The sequence below is a fragment of the Nelusetta ayraudi genome, unplaced genomic scaffold (genome assembly GCF_046127955.1).
Source record: "Nelusetta ayraudi isolate G7.1 ecotype Tasmania unplaced genomic scaffold, CSIRO-AGI_Nayr_v1 ptg000008l, whole genome shotgun sequence".
NCBI lineage: Eukaryota > Metazoa > Chordata > Actinopteri > Tetraodontiformes > Monacanthidae > Nelusetta > Nelusetta ayraudi.
This window is the reverse complement of record NW_027466058.1, coordinates 1862926-1890588: the sequence shown is the minus strand read 5'-3', so window position 1 is coordinate 1890588 and position 27663 is coordinate 1862926. Positions and strand designations below refer to the sequence as shown.

The 27663-nt window shown below is 47.3% G+C and overlaps 2 protein-coding genes across 3 annotated transcripts; one reads left to right on the top strand and one right to left on the bottom strand.

Moving 5' to 3' along the window:
• Window positions 1-187: 187 nt before the first annotated feature.
• On the bottom strand, window positions 188-3607 carry znf488 (zinc finger protein 488). Its single transcript, XM_076018619.1, has 4 exons — window positions 3295-3607; window positions 2365-2584; window positions 1852-2080; window positions 188-1727 (listed from the first exon to the last, which is right to left on the bottom strand). The coding sequence occupies exons 1-4, from the start codon at window positions 3567-3569 to the stop codon at window positions 622-624; spliced, it is 1830 nt and encodes a 609-aa protein (XP_075874734.1). The 5' UTR covers window positions 3570-3607; the 3' UTR covers window positions 188-621.
• Window positions 786-26081, top strand: antxr1d (ANTXR cell adhesion molecule 1d). Of its 2 annotated transcripts, none has more exons than XM_076018621.1 (18): window positions 786-927; window positions 8639-8710; window positions 8783-8854; window positions 9117-9198; window positions 9520-9550; window positions 9626-9699; window positions 9942-10010; window positions 10115-10195; window positions 10295-10355; window positions 15302-15400; window positions 15615-15684; window positions 18575-18653; window positions 18979-19074; window positions 19165-19203; window positions 19625-19723; window positions 19813-19977; window positions 20100-20180; window positions 24698-26081. In XM_076018621.1, exons 3-18 carry the CDS (start codon window positions 8787-8789, stop codon window positions 24995-24997), a joined length of 1494 nt encoding a protein of 497 aa, XP_075874736.1. In that variant the 5' UTR covers window positions 786-927; window positions 8639-8710; window positions 8783-8786; the 3' UTR covers window positions 24998-26081. The 2 variants fall into 2 exon arrangements, with proteins under 2 accessions (XP_075874736.1, XP_075874735.1); XM_076018620.1 differs by lacking the exon at window positions 786-927 and adding an exon at window positions 4843-5239.
• The last annotated feature ends 1582 nt before the right edge of the window (window positions 26082-27663 follow it).

Here is a 27663-nt window from a genome sequence, read left to right as displayed (position 1 = left end):
GTGTGTGTTAAACATAATTTGCATTCAATACTGTAATAGCGTAGGAGCGTTTAAAATGGAAGTTGAGGAACAACAGTTGAGAATAAAAGTTAAAATGAGACGCCACCTTTTGGTAGAAAGTCTAAACTGACGGCTTGTACCTGATGGAGATCGACACGGTGATGGAAGAAAATAGTCCAGACGTCTGTTTCATTCTCGTCAACTTTAACATCTCAAAAGAACAATGTGCAAACACACTCAAGTTCACATGTGTTGTACAGCCGATAAATTAACAAAAAGAAAGAAAGTATTCCTTGTGAGACAATCATGAACCTCGAGGGCTTTCTTTTCACAAGCCAGTCAATTTCATAAGGCACCAAAATAAGTGTTCCTCTAACATCACGGGACTACAGGGACAGGGCGGCAAACCTCTAGCGTCATCTAGCGGACAAGCTGTGAATGTGGTGTGCGTCGAATTTGCTATTGTCTTTCACAGCAGCCTACATTCAGTTTTGAGTTCAGTTTTGTTTTTTGTTTTTCTTCTTCTTCTTCTTCTTCTTCGTTAATCAGGAGTCTACACGCGTTAAACGAGCATTATGTAGTAAATAAATAAAGTCTCTCGCCTGCCCACCGCCCCGCCCATCAGTTATGAGAGGTCATGTGTCTCGACAGGTGGTGCCGCTCCCGGAAGTACTCGTGACAGATCGGGCAGGTGAGCTTCTCCTCCCTCCTCCTCCTCACCTGGGACTCGGCGGCGAACTCCTTCTTGTGGTGGGAGCGCATGTGGAACACGAGGTCAGAGGTCATGCGGAAGGAGAGGTTGCACTTGGCGCACCAATTCTGCACGGACACGCCGAACGAGGTGAAGGTGGGCGGCAGGATGGTGAAGGAGGCCGTGCTCTGCAGCTGGACGCCCGTGCCCCTGCTCCAGTGCTCCGGCGCGTAATGGTAAGGACTGCCGACCAGCACCGGGGAGGGGAGGGGCTGCAGGTCTCCGCTCAGCATGTTGGGTGGCATCAGGTCGCTGTAGCCCAGCATCGACCTGGAGCTGAAGGCGTCGGGCATCTCCTCCAGGCGGCTAGAGGGGGCTGTCGGAGCGCCGCCGGGATGCGGCAACAGGTCGGTGGGGGAAGTTCTTTTGCTCGGCTTGCAGAAGGCGCTTTTCTGCGCCCCCTGGCTGTTGGACAGTACCAGAGAAAATGCGCTATTGCTGCCGAGGCTGCTGCTGATGCTGCTGGTTGACTGCACACCGGAGCTCTCATCCGTCACCAGCCGTGCGTCCCCGTCCTTCAGCAGCGTCCCTCTCGAGCCCCTCTCCGAAACAGACGCATCGTTTTTACATTCCGATTGATCCTGCTTCACTCGGTCGGCTCTCGTCTTCCCCACGGACGGCTCCCCCGTCTGCTCGTATCCCCTGCCCAACGCCGTGATGTTGTCGTCGTTCGAAATGTTCGTTTTTTCCAACAGAACCGCTTTGCGCCCTCTGCTTAGCGCAGGCTCCTCGTGTCTGCGCCTCTTGGGAGAAATTTCCGCGTCCTCGCCGCCGCCGGATTTTTTGTGCTCCAGATCCCTCGCGATGTTGTGGAAGTCCGTCACCCGGTGCTGCCTCTTGACCTCCACGGGCTTGTGCTCGTAAACGTCGCGGCTCCATGTGTCAGGCGTCCTCACGTGCGTGCACAGGAACCTGCAGTGGGCCAGGAACGGGTACTCGTTCTTGAAGACCTGGTTGCATTTTCCACATTTGTAATCTGAAACAACAAAAGAGCCCATCAGTATAATGTCAGAATATCAAACACATTCGGTCTCTTCCAGATGAAATAATTAAATGAAATATTAATTCTGACCCCTCTGCATGCGCAGAGCTCTTCTCACCTTCACTCAATCCTCTGCTCGGGTCCCTGAAGCCCAGCAGGTGAGACAGCTCGTGGTCGTACCACACCAGCAGCTCCTCCTCCTGTCGGATGTCCCGGATTGTTCGCACGTACAGCTGACCCGCTTTCAGGAAGGCCTCCGTGTTCTGCTCCTCGGCGTTACGCGCAGCCTGCACCAGCCGCAGCCAGGACAGCACCGGTGTGGGGTTGCGCATCGCTTCGGGGTCCACCTGTTGGCAGATTTTACTTTATTTTTATTTTTATGTTCAAGGATAAATTGTTGCGAAATAATTGTTACATACGAAATGAAGTTATTTACTCAAAAATAGATTCATATGGTGATATATTGGGTCCATTTAACCGTTTGCATGGTCGATACAAAAATATAAAAAGACAAATATATATATATAGCCAACAAATGGCGTGAATAACGTATTTGTTTGATTTTGCTTGTTGCTGGCTATTATTACTGTATCTCACGGCAACAATCGAGCGCCAGAAATATTCAACTCACCCTAAAGACGTACGATTTCGCCTTCTTGTCGCAGGATTTCTGCGCTATGAAGGCGATGGTGTCGTAGAAAGTGTGCTGGAGGACGCAGGGGCCAAAGCACGTGCCGCCCGGGATGCCGCGCGTAACGACCACGCTGGTGTAGAGATCCGCCGGATGCTGGAGGAATTTGCTGTCACCGGTCCACATGGACCGGGGCAGGAAAGGCTGATCCATCGTTAGGCTGCAGTAACGAAAATGTGCGTGATTAGTAAACCAGTTGAAAGGTTCATGGTGGTTCGTGTGGACAAAAAAACCCCTGCAGATCATAGATTCAAAATTACTGCAATTATGAACTTCAGTTTTGAATTATATATTTACATTCAATACATTTTCCGGAAAATATCAGGTTTAGATCTGTTCGGTTTGACATCCAGTGGGCGAATCTGGATTCTGATGATGCTGGATGCGACAATGATATGAATTACACAATAAAACTGCAGTTTATTTGACGTTTGTGGCTAAAATGTCACTGTCCCAGGCGTGAATCAAACGCAGACAGGTTCGAGGCAAAAATGATTTCTGTCGCCCTTTGTCTGATCTTTTTTTTCAGTGGGTTTCTCCTTTTGTCTCCCCATCTGCCGCGGAACCAACTGCCTCCGCTTTACGCACGATAAGTTCTACGAGGATTCTTATTTACAGCCAAACCCATTATTAATTCTCACGCGTTACGTTGTGATTTCATCCCCCCTCCGTCGCTCATACGTTGAGATGTTATCTTCAAAAGAAGCCGGTTGCATTTTGATGCATCACAGTTTGCCTGCTGCGATACATCAAAGCACGGCGCCAGCGCTGCTGCCAGTCTTTCTCACGTTACACAGAACAGATCACACGGTAAAATGCGTATTGATTAAACAAAACCGAGGTAAAGGACATTTTGTATCATGGACTCACGCGCTGGACATGGAGAGGTGATAGCAGCAGGTGCAGCGGAGCTCGCGGTGACGATGCGCCCTTCGTTCCTTCCTCTCCCGACCGAGTCTTCCTCTCCACTGTAGTCCCTCTCCTCTCCCACTCCCACTTATCCCCTCCAGACAGCGCACCGAAGCGTGGCGCATTGATGTAAACACGTGCGCGCTCACGCAACACCCCCCACGCGCCTGTAATTTAGACCCCTTCGGGCCAATTTTCTCGCGTCGAAAGCCACTGAAAAGAGGACGGTGGGACATAATGGGGGAGAAAAAGCGTGTAGAAAATTGTTTAAGGGGGGCATTATATGGTTATTATATGATTATTCGTGAGAAGCAGCGTGCGTGCCGGAGACGTGTGCGGTTAAACTTCGCCACCACAAACCGTTTCCAGACGCTGCCGTGGTTTAAATGTGCCTCAGTCCTCTTTTGAAATGTGTAATCTAAGATTTGTGCCGCCGAATGCTCGCAATCTGCAGTGACCACATCCTGATCTCAAAAAACAATCAAGTACAACTCCCCCCTCTTCCATGTTGGTCAGACATGGTCACTCCATCTCAACGTTAGAATTCAGAGACTTTTTAGTTTTTTCACTTTTCGAGAAACGCCAACTCCATCCAGAGGGCTAAGTGCTGAAAGTTCACCGGCTAATGTGTGCAAACGTAAATTGAGCAATTGGCCAGCCCACATGGTGATGATGATGATGATAATGTTGGGTCTTCTGGGTTTGCCATCGGGCAAATGCATAATTCATCAACTAAATGTTTCTGTCTAATGAGCATTTAATGGATTATTCTGCGTCAGAGGCTTGCCCAGAGTAAATGTCTAGGTGGTTATCCGGCCAACTTTTATTAATGAGGCAGAACATTAGAGCCACTTGATGGGGGAACTGAGTCCTCTCCAACTGAGTGTACAGTGCACTCAGCCTCGCTGCAGGGCTGAAAACCTCTTCATCCGGTGCTGGCAAACATTTTCAAAGTGTTGGAGTCGTCCATCGCATCTCGTGTGTTTTGTCTGATGGTGACATCAAACGCACTTTCCGAGGCTTACCTTATCGGCAAAGTCTCTCATTGGCTCAATTTGCTTCAGAGTCAAATTGTTTTTTGTTGGGTTTTTTTTTGTTTGTTTGTTTGTTTTGTTTTGTTTTTTGCAACTCTCAACAAATAAAGAAGATGAAGATTGGTAGGGAAAAGTTATGTTGCACAAGTAAAAAAAAAAATGTTTTCATTATATATATTATTTCATGCAAAAGCAATTAGGTGCATCTACTACTGTTTACTACGATTCATATCAATAAAATATTTTTACAACTTTTTTTTTTTTTTTTTTTAATTTATTTATTTTATTATTTTATTTATTCAACAGAATTTCTATATCGCATTTGCTTGGTACAGCTCAAACTCCCTTCAGCTTTTCTCGCCGGGGTTAAAGTGGAGTTTTGCGTCCTTCCTCGGGTGTCGCTCCTCTCCTTCATCCTGCCCCGCTCTCCACTGCTTTTTTTTTTACTCTCCTTTTTTTTTTCCTCCCTCCTCAGCTGACCGAGGAGACTTTGGCGTGAGCCCCGGCTCGAACTATACAAATCCTCCAAAAGCCAAATGCACAGGACCTAACAGGACACCGGGGGAGGAAGCGAGCTCCTTTTCACGGTCGACGAGAAAACAGACGAGGAGGCGGAGAAGGAAAATGTGAAGATCTGGAGATACTTTTTTCCCCCCCTTTCTGCAACGGCGTTGGACTCGGAGTCAACAGAAACCGGGAAAGATGGCGAGGACTCGCACTCGCATGCTCCTCGCTTTGGCTTTGCTGGGAATTTTCCTGCTCCTCGATGTGTCGGTGAAAGGAGAGGTGCGGGGACAGCAACAGGCGGAGGAGGAGGAGGAGGAAGAGAGGTCCTGTCAGGGCGCCTTCGACCTCTATTTTGTCCTGGACAAGTGAGTGTCCGATATTATTTATGGCTTTGTGTTACTTTCTCCTCGCTGCGCATTGCCATGCAACCGCCCTGTTTTTTTTTGTTTTTTTTCTGGAGGCGCACGGCACGTCACTCTCATTCTCCCCCTTATATACGTTTCTGCGAGAACTTGCCGCGCTACAGCTTTCCAGTCTGGAAAATCCTTTCGAATGTGTTTCGCTCTCTATCGTAAAAGCCTGTTTAAAGTGTATCGTAAAGTGGAAATGACATCACCAAAAAAAAAAACAACAACGCTTTTCAAACCCGAGCCGTGTTTTTCTGTGCTTTTGCGGAAGGCACTTAGGACTGCGTTTATGCGTAAGGAAATTAATGTGTAGGACTTTGAAGCAGGCTTCTTTTTTTTTTTTTTTTCCAACCTTTTCTTTTCTCTTCATCCGGCTCACAATGGAGTCTCCCCCTCACACACACACACGGGATGTGGGCAGGGCGAGCAGGATGGATGGAGTTTCAGGCTGATGACGCCTGCAGACAGCTGCAGCAGCTGCCCCACAGCGGTGCTGTATGGCCCGGAGATCCACATGCGGTGTTGGCCAAGTGTGAAACAGAAGGGAAACAGAAGCGCAATCTATTCTTAAAGTTTCCTCTGTACCCTGAACGCATCAATTTGGCAGATGTTTTGAACATTGTGTCAGTGCATGCATCTGCCCTGTTTACTGAGGGCTGTGCACAGCTGATGTCATTTCCAGGCTTGTTGGTGCTTATTTGGTCTGCTGTAATGTACAGAAAGCGTGAGTGCTCAAACTGAATAATTCAGTTTTGGAAGTCAGCCCTTTATGATCTCACAAAGAGCTCTGACACATCCTGTGACAACAGTCAGCCAGGTGTTATTCAGCTACTTCACGTTTTCGCACCCCTTTCAAACGTGGAAGGTAAAACAAAATCAGTTTTGTTCAGATGACAAAACTGAACTTGAGACTCTAATGTGGAATGAAAATGAAATATTTGACACGGGTGCAATGTGGGACCTTTAACTCTATTAAATAATCATTTGCTGTACTTTGTTTAAATGTAAAACACAGCCAACAGTGATTTCAGTCTGGCCTAAAGCTGCAAGGTGATCAACATAAATACCATAGAGGCCCAGTCTGAACATGGATCAACTCCTAAATCTTCAAAAAAAAATAAAAAATGGGAGGGGGTCCTCGACTTGCTTGCCTCATTTATTGGCAGTGATTAGAGGGTTGACAGGAAATGAGAGAATGAGAAAAATAAATAAAAGGCTCTTGCCTCTCAGCAGCGGAGATGCCAGTGAGCCTTTGACCTAGTTTTCAGTGCAGTCACTTTTTTTTTTGTTGAAATTTTTATTTGAAACTGTTCTCGAAGGACGTGCTTGCATGAGTCACTCTTTTCACAATTTCACCTCTCCACCGGACCTTTTCTTATTTTCTCAGTCTTGTTTTTCCGTCTGCACGATGTGTTCAGGTGCGTCTGCCGCCTCTGTAGCCTCCGTAACTCACTCACTTGGCCTTAATTACGCCTCCCTGTGCACTGCAGCCGCTCGCAGTTGGTCATAATTGACATTTTTGTCGTAGCTCGGGCTTGACTTGAAGATTTAAGCGTACGGACGCAAAACATCGGACGTGTCCAAACACGCCGAGTGAGCTATCGGAAAAACGTACACCAACCTTGAACCGCGAACGGGGCAGAAGACTAGGTCATGTTTTTCGAAGCTGAACTGAGATCTGTAATTTTGTGGCAATGCAGCTAAACACCCCTTTCACTGTGATGTAATGCATTCAAAAATGAAAAAAAATGCAACGCTCTTGTGCGTCTTCATCCAGACGACCTCAGCAGCGCTTTAACCTTAGCTTGAAAAAGTTTAGGAGGAGCCCGGGGAGCGTGGCGCGTCACGCTCGGCCTGGCCACCGGTACGCTGTGTTTGTTTGACTGTGTTGACCTGCGTGCTTCAGCAAGCCCCCGGGATGCCGCCGCCACCGCCGCCGCTCTTCTTTTATTATTTTAATACCCAGATGGCACTCGCTGGTTTGGCTGTATCTGTGGTTAAATGCCATGCGGTGACCTCACCTGATGCCTGGTGTGAATGGAATCGTTGCTGAAAGAGCAACGCTTCTCCGCTGCTTTTCTACTTCTTTTTTTTTTTTAACTCTGGTTTGGCCTTGTCTTGGTCTTGGTCTTGGTCTTGGTCTTGGTCTTGTCGCGCACAATCGCATGACGTACACGGAGTGAAGAAGGAATTTGTTCAGAATGAACTTTAGGAAATACTATCAGCTCCACACATTCCTGTACACCAATGTCTGACCAGCGGTACGTTTTTCCACTATTTGGTTGCCCGCGGATGTAATAATAGGTGTTGTGTTTAATGGCTGAAGTCTGACAGGAGCCTTGAACTCAACCCTGGGGCTGCGGACGAATGAAGTTCCTGCACCCCACTTTTAATCTGATATTTTTTGTGTATTATATTTATCAATTAAGTTGAAGGCGAATTTCATCAACAAGGGATTGTGTGTGGACAATGCATCAGTGCCTATGACTAACGCTGACACTCAACCAGTTATATTAGTTAGTTTTCTTTTTTTTACTAATAACAAAAAAAATACAAAAACAATGCAACAAATTTGTGTCAAGTTTGTTTAATCAAAGCAACTGTCACGTTTGTTCTGCATTAAAACACATCGTAAGCAAAGAGCAGCCGTGGGTCTAAAGCGTTCTCTTTATGACCCTGTAACACTTTCTCTCTCTTGTCACTGCCTCACACGCGTGCCGGTTTACTGTACTCGCTGTTTGATGTCGCGTCCTCGCACTCACATTCACCCCCTGCTGAGTGTCACTCCCCAGCGCCCCGTTGTTGTTCATGTCGCAGCCTTTTCTCTGTGCAATACCCCTGACCTGTTGTTAGACTTGCGGGGCTCACTGGGACCATCTGTTCCTCCCCACTGACTCACACACACACACACACACACACACACACACACATAGCCACTGATGGCACTGGCGCGCACACAGGCCAGCTGCCTGCTGCATGGTCCCTGCTAGAGGCAGACTGCTACATCTGTCCCTGCCTAACCTCGGCCCTCTGGCCCAGTAGCAATTAGCCCCCATTAGCCACCCCCTGGGACTGGGCTTCATTAAGGGGACTGTCACTGACACAGCAGCGTGAAGCATACAGCGGGCCAACCAGCCGCTCTCACCACTGACTGACTGACAAGTTAGCCTCCAAAAGTAATGGAATGTGAGCGGCACTGGGTGGAGCTGGGCTGTTGTTCAGTTTACGACCACGATTTAAATCAACACCACTTAAAAGATTTGAATTTGCAATTTTATTCATTTTGACAGCGTCAGACGAGGCCGGATCAGACACGGTCAGTCTGTTTAAACGTGCCTTTCCTTGAAAATGTTTCAGATCGGGAAGCGTGAAACACCACTGGATAGAAATTTACTCCTTTGTGAAGCAGCTGGCAGAGAAATTCATCAGGTAAAAGCCGGACTGACCGTCAGAGGAACGCAAATGTTTTTCGCCAAACGTTAAACGAGCGTGTTTCTGCAGCCCCATGCTGAGGATGTCCTTCATCGTCTTCTCCACACGAGGAACCATCATTATGAAGCTGACAGAGAACAGGTGAGACTCGGCCGAGCAAGTCCTCCATTCAGAGAGTTTGCAGGATCCACGCTGCAGTCGGCAGACGAGTCCTCTCTTGTTGCGCTTATCTGGGCTTTGCATATCTCCGAAAATCTGCTGAGTAGATTGTTCTTGCATTCAGTCTTTGCCTGCATTCACATGTCACAGATCTTCTCTTCACATCTCTTCTGATTAGTCACTTCAAACCAGCTTCTCCAGTCGTTTTTCCCTTTGCCGAGTTGTTTGTCTGTTACCTCTGCAGGGAGGCCATCGACAAAGGCCTACAGGCCCTGAGCAAGGTTGTGCCTGGAGGGGACACGCTTATGAACTTAGGCCTAGAAATGGTAAGAATGAGCAAACGTGTGTTAGAATTTTTTTTTTTCACTTTCTTACCTTAACTGCCTGTTTGTGTTTAATATCATTACTTCAGCCTGTCAGAGGCAGAATTGGGATCAATTAAATCAGCGGGAGTAGTGAACCATTAATGATTTCCAGTGATTGGGGTTCTAATTTAATCATGTGCAATAATGGCTCCAGTTGAGGCTCAAGCAAAAGAGCTGCTGAAGCTGTGTCATAAAAACCATACTTGAAAGTGACCGAGGACTTTGAATTACAGCTTCATTTGACTCAGCTCATAAATGTTTCAATCTTGTGTCCAACTGCAGGCGAACTCTCAGATATATCAGGAGAACCACGGTAAGCTTTTACAGCATTAAGCATCAAGTCCACGTTCACTCAATTGCTCTAATGCTACAGATTTGTGTTCTGCAGGCACAGCCAGTGTCATCATCGCTCTGACCGACGGGGAGCTGAACGAGTGGCAGTTTGACACTGCTCAGCGAGAGGTGAGACATGGGGAAACATTCCTTCACTCTGTGTCTGACACTGTATCTCGTTTTATCTACACCTTTCCGATCAAATCTTACGGCTTTTGCCCCAGAGAGCCCCCTGCTCACGCAATCCAGTGCCTTTTTTAAAACTAATCGGTTGACTGGCAAGGCGGAGGGGCGAGATTTTTTAACTGAAATCTTCAGGTTGTTCGGTTGCTTTTTGTCATCGTGTTGTTGTATTGTTTTGCTGTCTGCAGGCACAGAGGGCCAGGTCTCTTGGAGCTATTGTCTACTGTGTGGGAGTGAAAGAATTCAACCAGACGCAGGTGATAGCCGCAGAATGATCCTGAGAAATGACGCACATTATTTTTTGCAATCCTCCCCTTTTAAATCACTGCTAAATGTCTTTATCTGAATTACTTTTGTCCAGCTTGCAACAATCGCAGACTCCATAGAGCATGTGTTTCCTGTATGGGGGGGTTTCCAAGCCCTGAGGGGAATCATCGACTCGGTATGACGCATACATTTCACGTGAAATCATCCGCGCTCACAGAGTGAGTGTCATGACCTCACTGTGACTTTCTTTTTTTCCATCCCACTCAACTCCCAGATCATCAAAAAGTCCTGCATTGAGATCCTCGCGGCCGAGCCGTCCAGTGTGTGTGCAGGAGGTAAGAGGTGCGAGGAGCCGGGCCCGCCCCCCCCCCCCTTCGCTCCGGCCGTCTGGGGTTGTGCGATTGTGTCAGATGACAGTCACCCAAAGCCCCTGGAGTGGAACAGAGGGCTGGAGTAATTGCACGGACGCTCATGACACAGAACGTATTGTCACTCACGGCCGGGGGAAATTAGCATAGCCGCTTCGGCACAGCGTGTGTGCAGAGAGAAGAAGGGCGGGTGGGGGGGGTTGCTGGTCAAGGGAATTAGCTGTGAATCTTTAAGCATGGCTGCTTCTCTGGCCTACTTTAATGTCTCCGTTGAAGTGGTCGGTTCGGCTTCTTCTTCTCCTAAAATCTCAAAGTCTTCTTATTCTTCTTCTTCTTCTTCTCCTCCTCCTTCTAATTCTTCTTCTTCTCCTCCTCCTCCTCCGTGTCCAGCTCCTCTGCTTCTGGACAGTTTCAGGGAGAGAGGACGTGGAGGGAAGCCAGCAGGATGGACGAGCTCTGACTTGACCTTATTAGGACCCACTTTAGGGAGTGCATTAGCAGCCTCCACGGCAACCAAGCGATATTAGCGTCCATTACTGGATGTGAAGGGAAAAGGAAGGGAGGAATATGTTGCCCCCGAAAAGGACGAAAATAAGGGAGCGGCCGTAAAGAATCATCCCCGCGCCATAATTACACTCTCTGGTCTGCTGCCAGAGAGTGTGTCAGCTGACATGTGGCCAAATATCCTCCAACAGCCTCATTTATTATTCGATTGATGAGCGGCCTAATGGTCAGTGAACTAAGAAACCAAGGACTCACTTAATCCCAGACTTGATTCCAGCCTAATTAATGAAGGGCAAGGAGTTTAATGTGGCGAACACATTGCTCACGTTGTGCGCTGTGCTCGTCTTTGTTGCCCCTTCACGCGAATCCAGGCCCACAAAAGTCAGATCCCCGCATTAAAGGAATGACTTTAAAGGCCCAGTGTGTAACGTTTAGTCGCCTCTGTTGAGGGGAAAGCAATCGCTGCAAACAATGTTACCGTCTGTCTCAGCTTGCCAGTGTTTCACTCGATCCAAGAACTCACTCACTCAAGCTGGGGTGAGAGCATATCCACTTTCGGGGCAACTGCGGTGAAATATTTCCAACTGCTTCCAAGTGGCCCTGAAATTTATGTAAATAAATCAAAGATGAATCGCAGTCATTACCTTTTATTGACCTGATCTAGTTAAATCATTCATGCATTTTTTAAAATCCACTTTCATTCTGATGGATCTCTTTAAAAGTTACGCATTGGGACTTTAAATTTAATATCACTTCTTTGCATTAATGCGTTTCAATCATATTTTTTCACACCCGCTTGAGGCTCCGGGCCCAAATGTGTGAATTAACTTTGACTTCCCCCCCTTTTCCACGTAATGGACACGTAATGACATATTGCACAGGTGTTGTCTTTCTTTCTGCACGCTAGCATGTAGTCAGCGCGCGCACACAAAACACACACACTCAGACGTCTTGCTCAACACACACACACACACGTACGTGTCCCTCACGCTGATGTGAAGTGACCAGACCGAGCTGCCTGCAAACAGGCCATCAGACCGGACAGTGAACGTTGCGCCGCGCTATCCGACGTGACAGCGCCGATCCCTCGCGCACACACAGACACACACGCGGCGGCGGGAGAACAGTGAGATTTGGGCCTTCAGATCCGACGTGACAGCGGAGATTGCTGCTTTCATTAACGCCTGACCCTTTCCTCCCCCGACGTCCCGCGCCGCTCCGCCCCTCCCTGCCCTTCACTGTCCCGTCGCACTAACGTGATTGAAGGGTCGCCGTTCGGACAAGGCCCCTCGCCGACTTTTTTTTTTTTTCCTAAATAAATCCCCCTCCGCGTACCCGAGCCGGCCACACGGGCGCACGCATGTACACAACATGTGTCGCGTGTCACACGCGCGGTAACGTGTTCGCGCGGGACTCGTCAGGCGTTCAGGTGCAGATGGAAGTGGACGTGCGAGGAGAGGAGAGGGAGAAGAGGGAAGTGTGTGCGTGTGTGTGTGTGTGTGTGTTGCACATGACAGGAGGGCACCACCAGTCCGAGCCACCATGTGTCTGACAGCACTGACCTTTCAGCCAGGCAAATCAGTGTGTGTGTGTGTGTGTGTGTGTGTGTGTGTGTGTGTGTGTGTGTGTGTGTGTGTGTGTGTGTGTGTGTGTGTGTGTGTGTGTGTGTGCGCGCGCCCATTCACTCACCCAAGTCATTATCTAATTTACACTGTTAAAAGATGAAGTGTGTGAACCAGGTGTAGGCCGTAGCTAGCGAAAAGCATGGAGTAGCCGTGTTTGCTAATGTAAAAGTTTCTCGCTTCAACTGTCTTTTGCGCCAGCAAGTCTTGGCACCAAGATATGATACAGGCAAACAAAGACAATGTCAACAAGGTCCAAGTCCAAGGCGAAAGTATTGGAATAGGGACGAACAAACAAATCCGGCTAACAAGACGCCCACAGCAACATCTGAGCTAAATGACGCTAATGCAGCAAACTTGCACCATGCTCTGCACATGGATAAGAGCAAATCTACCATTGACCTGATGAGTGTTATCACCACTTTCAAGACGTCGGTAGAGACTAAGTTCAGTACCATATCTGATACAATGATGGCTATGCAAAACTCCCTGTCGGGCTGTGCCAGGGAAGATACGTGACATAGAGGAGGCTGCTAACGCACACGATGGCAATCTAGCTGCACTCTAGTCACTGTGCAAGACTCTCCAGGATGGATACAATGAGCAACACAGGAAGTTAGCAGACCTCGAGTCTCATTCAAGACGCCAGAACATCAGAATCTAAATATATATATAAATAAAAGACGAAGTGTGCGATGGCGCTGTACGCTCGTGCTTGTCGCAGCGTCTGCTTGCTGTCGGTGAGAAAGGAGACGGATGATGGTTATTGAAGAGAAAGCCCAAAGCAGTGGTTACGACTGAGAGCTGTAATTAAAGTGCACACCTCTCTGGGGTGTTGACAATGGTGGAAGCAGACGGTGCGTGCGGGCTGATCACTGTGTTGGGGCGAGAGGGTGTGGTGCTAAACCGGTAAATGATGAGGTTGTCTGTGTCGCGGTGTGCGTTTTCTATGTATCCGCAAGTGTCTGCGCACGCACAACGTGCAACAAGTTCGCTGAGGTCGCCAAACTTGACACATCACACAAGGAATTAGACACAAAAGTTGCATGTATGCACAAAATAAACGCGTTTGACAAGCATTACGACGGCCATAAAATTTGTACTTTGAATTGAACAACATGTGCTGAAAGATGTTTATTAGTTAGTGGGTTTTCTTTTTTCCAATTGGGGAAGCTTTTCCCTTTCCTAATTTAACACCAACATGAAACACTTTTGTCCTGCAATAGTGACTGCAGATACTTTAGGGTCCGTGTATTTATCAGTTTGTTTATCATCACTCAACAATACGTCAGTGCTCTTCGCATTAGTTTACACCAGCGTTTTTCCACCAATGTGGCCAGAGATAATGCCAAGCGTGGCCGGAAAAATTATCCAATTTCACTTAATTGGTCTAAAAAAAAGAAAAGAACATTCCATTCTTGAGTGACTGTGCTTTAAAAGGAATTTAAGACTGTTTTCCTCCCTCAATCCCTCTCTGGATGTCAGCTTTGTGTGCATCTTAACAGGCCCAGGTGTCACACTGACTGAATGTAAATGAATTAAAATACTATATTGTCATTATTAGACTAAAAAGTGTCATTTTAACATATTTTTGGTTGGTAGAGTGCCATGGGATTTTTTTTTTTTAATTTAAAATATGTGCCGTTGCTCAAAGAAGGTTGTCAAGCACTGGTTTAGATGCCCACTTGGACTCCACTGCGGTGGCGGGTCGGCCCTCTCCAGCACGTTTTACGCAGCCCGTAAGCGTGCCGACGACTTTACCAACGACGCTCCTCTCCCACTCTGTGATTACGTGTGTTTAGGTCTTTCTGCATTTTTCTTTTCCGTTTCTGAGCGCCGTGTGTGACCTTTAAGCGCAACACTGTCACGTATACACCCGCAGTCCCCGCAGTCGCTGATGTTTTTATCCAGTGATCTTCACGCTGAAGATCACTGAACGTTAAAGGTGCTGCTCAGACGCCGGAGGAAAACTCGGACGCACAGACACACGTGCACACGCACAGAGTCGTGCGTGCGCGCATTCTCAAGGCGGGCGAACAGCAGAAAATACGAGGAGCCACTTCACACGTGCAGTGTGCACGGCCATTGTGTTGCTTTCCTCACACACACACACACACACACACACACACTCACACAGAGGCGTGCTAATGGCGCCATAGGTAAGGTCAGAGCCGTTTTGACAGTGTGGCCGCGCTGTTGTCAGCCCCGCAGGCATGTTTTTAACCAAGTGGTTCCCCCCTCGCCCGCTCTCCAACATATGCTGGGTAGCAGCCACATAGACACTGCAGCATATGCTGGCAAGCCTCTGTCAGTGTGCTTTAACAACGCCCCGGGGAAGTTAAAGGTCAATCTCTCTCTCTCTCTCTCTCTCTCTCTCTCACTCACTCACTCTCTCACGCACGCTCATGCACACACACTTCTTCTGCGGACTGTGCCACAGATCGCTTTTAGCATTAGCACCGCTGGAGCTTGCAATGGCCTTTAAACACACGTATGTGCACAAGTGAGTGCACAGATATACACAAGCAGCAGCAGTCGTAGTAGTGTTCACCGTAAGAGTGGTGCTAAAACACAGCTTTGAAGTATATAAGAGTCAACTTCCTGTTTTTAATCAAACATAAATGGGTGTCATCATGGATGTAGTTTTATTTATTTATGTATTTATTTAAAAAAAAAAAAAAAAAAAAAAAAAAGTAAAAGGACAGCTCAGTTTTTCTGCATTTCTATTTTGTTGCGCAAGTCGGTAGAAAAGACGAGATTTGGTGACACCTGCGCTTTTTGTCTCAGAGAGCTTCCAGGTGGTGGTGAGAGGCAACGGATTTCTGCACGCCAGGAACATCGACCAGGTCCTCTGCAGCTTCAAACTCAATGACACTTACTCCGTAGGTGAGTCCTGCTCCACAACGAGTATTTTTACTAAGCTCTTCCAGAAACGGGACAAATGCAGTTAGATCATTGTCTCAAAGGGCCTGGTGTGTAAGATTTAGTCACATCAAATTGTAAGAGAGCATGTAATGTTAATCCTGTGCCCGCTCTTTGCTGTTCAAAGTGGTAAAAACATCACTTCCTCATACTAATGTTTTTGTCCATCCCTGTGCAGACGAGAGACCAGCTGGGATCGAAGACACCGTCCTGCTCTGTCCTGCTCCAGTGGTGGAGGAGGTTGGGAGGTGGGTCTCCCCTATACATATATATATCTCAATACATCTTTATTATCCTGTTGGCCCACCCGGCACGGCTGCTTCTTGGCTGTCGTTCCGCTCGCCACGCTCTCCTTGCGCGGCCGCGACGCTGATATTTGACAGCTGCGCACGAAGACTGCTGCCCTTGAACAAATTAGGGCCAAAGTCATCGAGTGTATGTGATCAATCAGTGTTTGTCAGAGCTAACGAAGCCAGACACCAATCACAAGGGGACAACAGGAGCACAGCCCAGGAACACAACTTAATGAGAGCCTGCTGGAGAGGACTGTCGCGTCGCCAATCTGCGCGTTTGTGTATTTGTGTCTGTGTGTGTGTGTGTGTGTGTGTGTCTGTGTGTGTGTTTCCATCACGATCTCTGTCTGACACTTTCGAGAGCCAAAGTGTGAGTGAACGCAGCGGGGCAGTGTAAAGTTTCCTCTCGGGGTTTTTGCCTCCCTGCTCCTGGGGACTCCAAGCGGGGAGTTTTTTTTTGGGGGGGGGGGGCGGACGCAGCGGCACCGTGGGCTGAGCTCGCACAGGACCGGGAGCCCGGCAGAGCTCCCAGCCACGCCGGCCCCGCAGTGCTGTGCATAATTATACACTGCAGCCTGCAGCCTCAGACACCTTCCAGTCATCATCTGTCTTGTCGCTGTCACTCAGATTTGAAAAAGCGACTTGAGCCCGTCCTGTCCGCCAGCAAAAAGTACCACAATGGTGGGAAAGTGCGCCGCAGCGACACCCAGGAAATTGTTTTGGTTTTTTTTTAAGGAATGTTTAGAATGTCATCGACACTGACCAGGAAGAACCAAGAGATACAAAATATGTTTACTGAGGAGCATCACTTCAATATTTTTTTTGCTTTGGCATTATATGTAAATACTATTGAAAAAAAATGTTATTAATAAGTAAGTTAGTTAAATTGAAGCCATATTCAAGTAGCCTAATTTTTATCCAACAGAAAGGTAAAGAAAAGCTTAGTATTGTCTTGTGGCCCACAGATAGTTTTAGGGTATTTTAGGACCTAATAGGCTAAATAGCACGGAAACTAATATCAGCAATTCATTTAATTCACAACCCATTAAATATACCCAGGGCTGTTGGCAGGTCGTGCTGCTCCTACCTGCAGCTCCTCAGTGCGTCACTGAGACAGTCGTACCTTTTGCAGACCGTACCCTGAAAGAAGCGCACACTGGGGCAGAGTCAGTGCTCAATGCCCAGCTCTCCAAGAGGAAGTCAGCTGTGGATGGCTGAGGGGCCCAGGATGGTGGGCAACAGCTGGTTTATGAGTTTAGTGTTGTGGAGCAACAAGGTGCAGATAAAGCAGGAGGATGATAAAAAAAAAAAAAAATGTACGCTGGATATGTTTGAGCCACATCGAGAGTAGAAACACCAAGATGTACAGCTTTGGGATCGTGTACTCTTTCATTGCTACCTGAACGACTTTGATGCTTCCCATCACAAGTTTTTTTTTTCTTTTTTTTTTTTACGAGCCACGCCCCCAGCCTCCATCCAGCCTTAAAAGTCACCTTTCCGTGTCAGATCACATCACAGGCCTTCCGATTCGGGTGGGGGGGGGTTCTGTAAAGCGGAGGTCTGAGGGAGTCCAGCTGCCTCCTCTTCAGCCAAACCCCAAAGACCCTCACTCACCTCCTGTCTCTCTCCATCATCCCATGCCGCGTAATGTTGCCATCACACAAATCCATGTTGACTGATGGGTACCTTCCGGATTCAGTTTCCCCTCTCTCTCTCTCTCTCTCTCTCTCACTCTCTCTCACTCACTCTCACACACACACACACACACACACGGCTAAAAGACATATGTCGTGGGCACATTGATGATTGATAGGGTCTGAGATCTCTCTGAGAGGGGCTGATAGCACAGTTTTCTCCTCCTCGCCGCCTGAGAGAGAGGCAGCCAGAGTGAGTTGGCGGCGAGGGGACAGAGAGAGGAAGGGGAGTGGCACCTGCACCGCCCGCCGGTTTCCTATAGTTTCCGCGTCGGCTCCGAGCCCCAGAGCCGCAGAGGAAAGAGGCGAAGTGGGGGCGGAGTCAGAGATCGAGGAAGTCAGGGGGGCGTTTGAGAGGGGAGGGACAGTAGTCACTGAGGGGACACAGAACAGGAAAGGCCCTTCTTCTACCATCCCCCCCATCCTCTGCTTCCTCCCCTGCCTCCCGCCCTGCAGTGACCTCCTCCTCCTCCCCCTACTTGCCGCCCCACCCCCGCGACCGCCACAAATCTTAAAGGCAGCGTTTAATGCCCCCTTTCTTGTCTCCGCCACAAGAAGGACACAAGAAGCGTCGGCTCCGCGCCTAACCTGAAGCCGCACCGCGGCCGTTTCCATTCACGCCCTGGTGTTTCTGGCTGCAAGAATAAAAAAAAATAATGGGGCACATAAGTGTTGTGCCGGACAGAAACCCACATTCTCAAGCGTGTGTCTTGTGCCTGGCCTGGGCCAGCGTCAGATATCAGCAGTTGGATACGGGAGAACAAGAAAGTCATTAAGCTGTCTGTGGTTTCCACATTAGAGGATCTGGGTTGGATCCAAACACAAGAGATTCCTTCGGTGGGTGGAGAACTCCCTGACCTCTTTGAAGGCTGCGTCTGTCTGTCTTTCTTTTTTTTTTTTGTCTGTGTCAGCGTGTTTTGCGCATGTAGAAAGCAGCCAGTATGAATAAGAGGGATCAGCGGAGGGAATATCCGCAGCTCAGCCCAAATGATTGCGCACAAGCGGGGGGTGCGGCTGAGTTAGTGTGTGTGTGTGTGTGTGTGTGTGTGTGTGTGTGTGTGTGTGTGTGTGTGTGTGTGTGTGTGTGTGTGTGTGTGTGTGAATTCCGCCCGTCACAAGCTCCGATGAGCCATGACCTCCTGTGTTTGCAGGGTCATCTACCTGCAGGTGAGCATGAACGAGGGCCTCTCCTACATCACCAGCTCCGTTCACATCACCACCACCGAATGCGTGAGTAACAACCTCGCGGCCCCGGCCGCCTCCACGCCTCTCGCGATGCCTTTCTTCTGCTGCCTTCATTTAGGTTGACCTTTAACCTTTTTTCTTTGTTTTTCATTTTTCAAGCTTCTCACTTCCTCTTGGTTCCGTAGTCTTCTTCTTCTTCCTCTTCCTCTGTCCTTCCTCTCTGAGGTCTCCTCTGTTGTGTCTGTCCATCAGAGGAGGCTGTGAGTACCTCGGCTTTTGTTTTTCTCCCTTTTTTTTTGTCGTCTCTTCATCTTCTGCTTTTAGTCTAGCGTGACCACTGACACCGCCGTTATGTTTCCGGTTTTCGCAGTTTGACGGCACCATCGTGCTCATTTCGTTGCTGGTGGTCTTCCTGCTGCTGGCTCTGCTCATGATGTGGTGGTTCTGGCCTCTGTGCTGCACCGTGGTGAGTCTGAAACTCAGGCAGAGAGTTTTACAAATTATTTTTTTTTGTGGGGGTTTTTTTTTGGTCTCTTAATTGTTTCCAAATCTGCAGGTGATCAAAGAGCCTCCACCTCCACCACCTCCTGAGCCAGTAAGAGCTGTTTTAATTTCTTCCTTCTTCTACAAACGTTCTTGATGAATGTTTTATTGCCACAAGAGAATTTATACAAGCTTTATTTTACATTGTGGTCTCCAGTGGTGTAACCCTGCATTATGGATCATCTAAGAAACTCCATTGATATCAGAAAACAGCATATTTAGCCCGGTGTTTAAAGCCTCCAAATAAATAAACACTCAGTGGTAACATCCTGCTGAACCGGACACTTTGTTCTGGCTTCCACATGTTTGGAAGCGGTTGTTGAGGTTGCCTCCAAGGGTAAAGCCAACACCTTTTGTCTTTTGTGACATCACAAAGGGATTATGTTCAGAACTGTGTGTGCTCACACTGGCGCAAGCAGACGAGGTAAATGGTGAGTTCAGGCTGTTTTGTATAAATTGCGTGTCGCTCCAAGGACTCTGACGATGACGATGGGATGCCGAGGAAGAAGTGGCCCACAGTGGATGCATCCTACTATGGTGGGAGAGGAGTGGGTGGCATCAAACGCATGGAGGTAAGAAGATTGAATGAATTGAATTTGAAACTTGCGCTGTTTCACAGAATGGAAATTTAAGTAAAAGGTTTTTTTTTTTTTTTTTAAAGGTACGATGGGGAGAGAAGGGGTCCACTGAGGAAGGCGCCAAGCTGGACAAACCCAAAAACGCTGTCGTCAAAATGCCGGAGCAGGAATTCGAGCCGTATGAGCCCAAACCGAGAAAACCGCCCCGCCGGCAGCCACAACAGAGGAGATGGTTCACCCCCATCAAGGTCGGCCTGGCGGTTTGCTCTGGTTAAATGTTGCTTGCGTATTTCTGGTTGGGGAGCAGGTTTATTTCCACCTCAAATTGTCCATATTTGGTCATGAGACTTTTCCTTTCTTGCTCCTGCAGGGGAAGCTGGACGCCATTTGGGCTCTGTTCAGGAGAGGCTACGACCAGGTTTCTCTGATGAGGCCACACCCTGGAGATCAGGTGAGCCCATCCACTCACGTTTATCCTCGCCGCTGATAGACATGATAGCTTCTGATTGATTGGGGGATTCTGCTGCGCCTCATTTGGGATGAGCTTCGGGATCAGCAGCTGTTTTTTCCCCCCACTGAGGCAGCCATTGAGGACTGATTCCATTTCAAAGCTTCCATTGTTCTCTAGTTCTGCAGAACTGGAAAAATCCATTTGACTTCCACAGAACACGCTTTCCGCACTCACTCTCGCGCCATAACCAATCCCCGAGTGCACGACGGAACGGGTGACGGAACGCCAGGGAGAAGAGGGCTCCCTGTTATTTAACCTTGACCTCGTGTACGGCAGCCCATAACCCCGTCCACGCCATCCTAACTGCTGCCATGGTGAAACATCTGCTCCGCTGTAAATGGCCTCATTGTCGCCTCTCGTGGCTGACGTCACACGGCTTTGAAGTTTTTATCGATTTGTTCCCTGTAGTGGCGTGAGTCATTTCTTTCCAATGTTTGATCCAAAGGCAGAAAGAATGTAGCCTGCATCTGCAAGCGGCGACCCACCAAGCAGTCACCCTGGCAAAACCCCTTGACCGTAAAACAAATAGAGCAAAAGGAAGAAGAAATCTAGTTTTATCATAGGAGACAATAGCTATGTTTAGAAGAAGAAGCTGTACTTTCGCCTGTGTTGTAAACAAACGCCCCCGTTGTCTGCTATTTTTGTCTTTTAAAATTTCCAGGCGGAAAGTTGTGTCAGCAACAGACCAATTTTGCTTCCCTCCCGCCATGTTTTCTGCTTGGAAACAGCGTGACGTAGCACTCATGTGCAGTGGAGATAATTTTACCCCAACCAGGAAGACAGGATCTGAATGGGTTTGTACATGGCCACCATTCGGAATAACAATCGGCAAAAACCACCTCTCTCATTCGGAATGAAATTGAATCTTCCATTGAACAGAATCTTCCGATTGACGCGTTTACATGAAGCCTTTTTAATCTGATTGGGCCTTTGTTCCAATTATTTGTGTCCACGTAAACACAGCTATAGATTCTATTTTTTTTTTTTTTTTTTTAAACCCAAAGTAAAGAATACGTTGACACAAGACGCGCAGGTCCAAATTGTGCACCTGCTAAATGTCTCCCCACACGCTGCAGCCAGCAGGGCAGTGAATGGTCGACGAGGCTGGCAGAAAGAGCGGCATTAATTGGCGTCGATTAGGTTCCCCGGGCAGCTCGGGAGGAGCGCGTCCTGCTTTCCGCCCGCATTACACGCACTTCACTGCCTCTGCAAACGGCCAGTTCCAGCCACACTTCCTGTTCCGCGTCCAGCCTCTCCCGGCATGTGTGTGTGTGTCTGTCACTGTAACCTGTGTGTGTGTGTGTGTGTGTGTGTGTGTGTGTGTGTGTGTGTGTGTGTGTGTGTGTGTGTGTGTGTGTGCGGCGGCCCCCGCACCCTCCCCACCCCCCACCGCCGCCCCTCCTGAGTGACTGTCACGCAAACAGATGGAGAGTTGAAAGGCCACGAGCCAGATTGTGACAGAAGAGATTTCGCCTCTTTTGTCCCCCGGAGCTTATGGCCACCGACGGCCTCGCTGCCGTCACGGAGCGCACCGTCCCTCGGCCCTCGCAAAACACAGAGCAGTGCAAATTAGCACACCGGCGCCTCCCCTTCGTCGCCAGCACCTCCAACACACACGCACACGCTCCTCGTTTAGAATTCAAGAGAAATTTTAGTTGACTGTACAGCCGTTTAAAGGCTTCATGTAAACACAGAAATGTTTTTCTTCACCTTAAATATTTATTTTTAAATGAAAAACAAAAACTGTGTTCAGTTTGTTACATTTTCTAGCACTGTGTTCTGTGTAATCTACAATAAGTACCCTTACATCAATCATCAAGGAAGAACAACAAACTTAGATTCATTTTCTTTCTTTCTTTTTTTTAAACTACCAAGCAAACTTGGCTGCTGTTGCTGCCTAAAAGACTAATAACCACCTAAATCAGTTGGGTAAATCAGTGGCCTCCAACCTTTGTTGCACCACGGCCCAGTTTAATGTAAGACAACATTTTCAGGGACCGGCATGAAAACTCTGGTATTTTCTAAATATAGTAATAAACGTGAATCCACTTTGCACTAGTTTGCAACTTTATTAGCGGCATCCTCTTCACATGGCACCAACAAGATAACATGAGTAACATAGGCTTCTTTCTCTCTCAATACTCCAAAGGCTGCTGGTCTTTTAATGCGTCTAGAGTTGAGCCACAGATGGAGAAAACCTCGTAATTTTCCAAAATGAAATAGTTCAGACTCATTTAATTAATTTAACTTAAGTTAATTATTTTTTCTGTGTGGACCAGTACCAAATGACCCACGGACCGCTACCGGTCCGCCGCCCAGGGGTTGGAGACCGCTGGGATAAATCACCCTAATGGACAGTCTCGCTGTGTATTCAGTGTTGCAGCGCAGCATATGTAGTCCGTCAACGCTGGTGAGTGGCCCGTGTTGCACTTTCCCCTTCTCGAGCGGATCACTCTAATGTCATGCGAGGTGACAGGCTGCCCGATGCTGTCAGGGCGCGTGTGCGTCTTCTTCTTCTTCTTCTTCTTCTTCTTCTTATCTTTCTCCCCATATTCCAGAACGAAACACGTGTCTTCACGGGGCCTGACGAGGTCTCTCGGTTCCGCAGCGCGGCTGCGTGTCTTAACGCACGCTTTGTGAATCATTGGGGGAATTCTGGAGAGTTGAATTGCGAGCCACAGGGCGCTCATTATTGTCGAGGGAACATTGTCACGTCGTGTTCTGCATAATTTGGAAGTGTAAAAAAAAAAAAAAAAAAATCCCAGTTAGTCACTTGTCTCTTTAACGCGGGTCGTCCTGATGCTTCCTAAAAGTCTCGCTGCATCTGTTTCTGTTATTCATGAGGCACCAGCCTCCATTCAGGCCATATGTTCCGGCCGAGGCGCTCTCACTGCCGCGCCCAGGCACAAACGCACACATATTCATGAGCTTGTGCTCTCATTGTGTCCATATGCTGTCTCTGGTGTCTCGCTGCTGCTCTGCTGCTCACAAACTGGCCTTTTCACCGCCGCCTCGGAGACAAGACCCAAGTAGTCACCCCTCCCACCGGGCGTCCCACTAATCAATTACACACCCCTCTCACACACACACACACACACACACACACACACATGCACAATGGTCCCCTCAGCCACAAAAGCTACTGCTCTTGTGGCCCCTGTGTGACTTTAGGGCCTCTCTGTTTAATAAGGTGTTATAATCAGACCACCAAGGGTCTGTGAGTGTGACACAAGAGACCCTCTCTCCACTTGTCACATACTGCCTGAGATAGACAGTGTGTGTGTGTGTGTGTGTGTGTGTGTGTGTGTGTGTGTGTGAGAGAGAGGAGGATGCAGGGAACAGAGAGAGAAAAAAACCCATCAATGAGAACAATAAGGGAAGCGCTCTATTCTCTCAGACTTGTAAATTATGTTAAATGCTAACAGGGCCTCAGTTAAGTATTGTGGCTTTTTTTGAAAAGAAAAAAAAAAAAAAGAAAACAGAAAAATTCCTTTTTCATTCCAACAAGTCGAGCGCATACGAGGCCTAAACCGCTTTCTGTCCTGCATCTGTGTTTGTGTGTGTGATAACTGTGTCAGAGGCCGTGTTAAAAGTAATCAAACTACTGATTACCCCTTTAAAAAGTAATCTAATTACTTATTTAACGACTTTGATTCGTAAGTAATCAATTACTAATTACTTTAGTTAAAAATAGATAAAATATTTTTTTTGCAATTTCAAATATTGCCTCTGTCCTCTTAACATGAATGAATGTTTGCTCTCTGAACACAAACAGCACACTTCACACAACAAACTCATGTGCAGCACTGGTGCCCATGTGTTTAAAATAATGAGAAGCACAGTAGTTAAAATATCTGTACTGTGCAGAGTACTGCAGACTTACTTGTAAACATGGCTTTCGAGAAATCTGTGAGGTTCGACGTGGATATTTTCGAAGTTGAGAACGTCTTGTTTCCTGTGTTTTTTCCTTCTCCCGCCGCCATGCTTGTTTTGGTGCGTCGTCGACCTATCAATGACGTTGCATGCACGGCTCCGTCATCACTCTGCGATGTCGTTGTTTTTGGTTTTTCTAAACTTCAGACATTTTGTGGATCAGATATTTTTTAGCTTGCAAAATATTTCAGAAAAGTAATTGAATCTAATTACTTGATAAAGTTACTTGATGACTAACTTTTCTTGATAAGTTACTTGATTAAGGTCACTCGATAAAGTAATCATGATATAATTATCAGTTTTGCCACAGTAATCCCATTACATTACTCTGTTATTAAAACAGTAGTGGTGGATTACTTAGTCATTACTCGCCAACACTGGTCAGAGGCCGTGTTTGGCAGCACCGCCGTCTCAAAGTCGCACAGCTCTGTTGAACCGGTGGATTTTTCACGAGGGTCGTTGATTTCGCACAAAGACGCGCTGCCTTGCTTCTAACCTTTGTCCCGTTTGTCTCTCTCCGGCAGGGTCGCTGCATTAATTTCCAGCGGGTCAAAGACGGCGAGTCCGCCCGGAACCACCGGACCCCTCCCCGCCCTCAGCACTCTCACTCGCCTCCCCCTCCGGCTCCCCCCGCCGCCGAGGTGCGACCTCTGGTCCCCGACTCCGTCCCCCGCACAAAGCCTCCGTCCAGAGGGCCCCGCACCATGCCGCCCTCCCGCGCTCCGCCCCCCGTGGCCCAGTCCCCTCCAGGTTCGACCCCGGCCCGCGCCCCCCCCGGAGGACCCCGGGCGGCCCCGCCGTCCCGACCGCCACCCAGGCTCTGATAGCGGAGGGCTGGGGTAGCTCCCTCAGTGAAAAAGTCCTTGCGCCAGTACCAGAACCGTCTTCTGTTTAACCCCCCAAAGACTCGAGGCAGCAGAGGCAGAACACGAGGAGGCGCAACTTGAATCTCTGCGCTTTGTTGCTGGGCAGCAAAAGAAAAAAAAAAGGTATAAAATCAGGATTCTGAATTCTGCTACTGAGCGCCGTCAGTATGTTTTATGTAAAAATGCAAATGTTATCGGAAAGCAAAGCATGTAGTTGTTGAAACTTGCGCAGTGTTAGTCGCCATGGTTACCCAGAAAGTCAGAGGAAGTCTCATAGATAGTCAGTGAAAGGTAGTTTTTAAAGGCCCAGTGAGTAAAATGTGAAGGATCTATTGGCCTGACATGGAATAGATAGTATGTGCATGTTTTTAATTGGTTAAAGCATCTACGATATATGACGCAATTGCATTTTTTGTTTAAATAAAATGCATGACAGTTTCACTTTGATAGATGCATTCACTAAAATGTGAATCTGTCCTGCTTTTCACCTTGTCATCACAGCAGGTATAAAAAAAGATTTGAAATCAGTAAACTAGCGCCAAAAGATTGAGTTGCCTTCCCCAAAACAAATTTACTGATTGGGCAAAAAGAAATGTTAGCAGACTGTGTCCTATTTGCTATTAGCTTTCTGACCATTCGTTGCTACTGAATCTTACACACTGGGCCTTTCACTGTTTGTGTGCAAATTAATAAAATGGTATGCCAGATGGAACATTTTCAAAACTTTAGATTTCAGAGTTTAAGTCTGAGCAATCATGCAAGTTTAGTAAATGATGGTGTAAAGGGGTGTTTGTTTGTTTTTTTATCAGACTGTTGTGTGAGAAGTAGTGATGTGTGGGTTGCAGCCGAGCTGGTTCGAAGAGTCGGCTCTTTGAAATGAATGACGGGAGCCGGCTCCCGCCTGGCAGCCTGTTTTTTTTCTGCAAAGTAAAACAGAGTGGAATGATTTGATGATGTGCTACAAGTTGTCCTTGCATACACCGACTGAAGATTATTCAAACAGCATAACAAAGACACAGACAATAATAGTCCAGTTATAGGAGGAAAAAGAATCACAGCAGGATGGCAACTCGGCTTGGAAAGCATCACCACATTCTCTTCAAATGTCAAAGATCTTCTTTAGTCTTTGTTTTTTATGTTTTTAAAACCCGTTTTTCTCATTTTTATTCGGATAAAGCCTAATAGGTACCCGTCACAGCACAGTTCCGCTGGTCTTTAACTGTAGACAATAAGTAAAAATAGAAACATTTTCTAAAATTTGAACAGCGCCACCAGAATCTGGAAACATCCCTTTATCAGGACAAATGGCAAAGAGAAAAGACTCAGAAACCAAGAGATGAGTCACATTATATAGTCCATATAAATAGTTCAGGCTGTCGGTGGCGGCACTGTAAATCAAGAGACAGTGGGTTCGACTCTTATGGCAGTCAGTTTGTTTTAAAGTCCAGCAGCCAAAACATAAAGATAAATGTGCCAGGAAAAGTCGCGTTCAAGTGTTGAAGTCCTTGGTGGCCTGGTGGGTTGTCAGTGACACCACGTCTGCTTCAAATCCAGCCCGTCACCACATGACTGCAGTGCGTCATGAGGGCGTTTTTATGGCAAGCAGTGCAGTGCTGAAATTGAACACTTCATCATCAGCTAAACAATTAAACGTGTCGATATTTAACAAAAACACATGAGTAATTCTATTTTATAATTGTCTATTAATTTATATTTTATTCTGAATTATCTTCTGGTTCACAGTCCAGCCACCACCACCTAGCGCTACTGGTGGATTTGCATCTTTGTTTTTTCGATACTAGTACACACACACGTCGTCAAAACAGCACTAAATAAGCGCCAAATGACTGAATTGTCAAAGTGGTAGAATTAAGAGCCATGTGGCAGTGGAAAAAACAGGCTGTACTTGGTGAGCTGAACCAAATCATCCATCTTTCCATCCGTCTTTAAACGTATAAATCTTAATTACATTGGCTTTAGGATTTAAATACTTGGTTTTTACACTCATTGGGCGTTGTGTCGCCAGGCTCTAAGACATTTTACTCAAACATGTCTACATTCTACTTAAAATTTTGTTCAAATGGGGTTTTATCTTTTGCAACTGCAGGGCAGTTTCTCCATATTTTATTTATTAGAGTACACAAGCCCTGTCTGGATCACTTTTTCTTGTGGGTTCTTTTTTTTTCCCCTCTTCCACCCTTGAGGAAGGGGAAGTGCATACGGAGGTGGGGGAGCTTCCTGAAGCAGCGTCTGATGTATTTGGGTTTTTATTAGCACCTTTGAAGAGGTTGTGTTGAACTTTTTGTATCAGTAGGGTTCTCCACTATTTGCATTTATTGACTGAAATGATCATTTGAATTGTTTCTTCTACTAACAGTTTTCTATCATGAATAAAGAAAATGTTTTTTTATTAATGTGTTGAGTCAATGTCGTTTCCTCCAAGGGCGCTGCATTTTATTTGACCGTCTTTTTTTTTTTGCGCAGTCATATTGGGAATCAGCTTAAAATCACATTGAGGTCAATGCAACGGACCTGCTGTCACACAATATTTATTATTTAATTGGATAATGCAGGATGCAATGTTTGGCGACGTCGCGTGTTCACTCTGTGCAGGACCCTTTAAT

Coding starts and splice junctions, on each gene's coding strand:
- znf488 (XM_076018619.1), bottom strand. CDS start 3,569: ATGTCCCACCGTCCTCTTTTCAGTGGCTTTCGACGCGAGAAAATTGGC. Junction 2,585..3,294: donor CACCTCTCCATGTCCAGCGC/GTGAGTCCATGA, acceptor TCGTTACTGCAG/CCTAACGATGGATCAGCCTT. Junction 2,081..2,364: donor CGAAATCGTACGTCTTTAGG/GTGAGTTGAATA, acceptor ATCTGCCAACAG/GTGGACCCCGAAGCGATGCG.
- antxr1d (XM_076018620.1), top strand. CDS start 5,070: ATGGCGAGGACTCGCACTCGCATGCTCCTCGCTTTGGCTTTGCTGGGA. Junction 9,199..9,519: donor TGAACTTAGGCCTAGAAATG/GTAAGAATGAGC, acceptor GTCCAACTGCAG/GCGAACTCTCAGATATATCA. Junction 10,011..10,114: donor AAGAATTCAACCAGACGCAG/GTGATAGCCGCA, acceptor ACTTTTGTCCAG/CTTGCAACAATCGCAGACTC.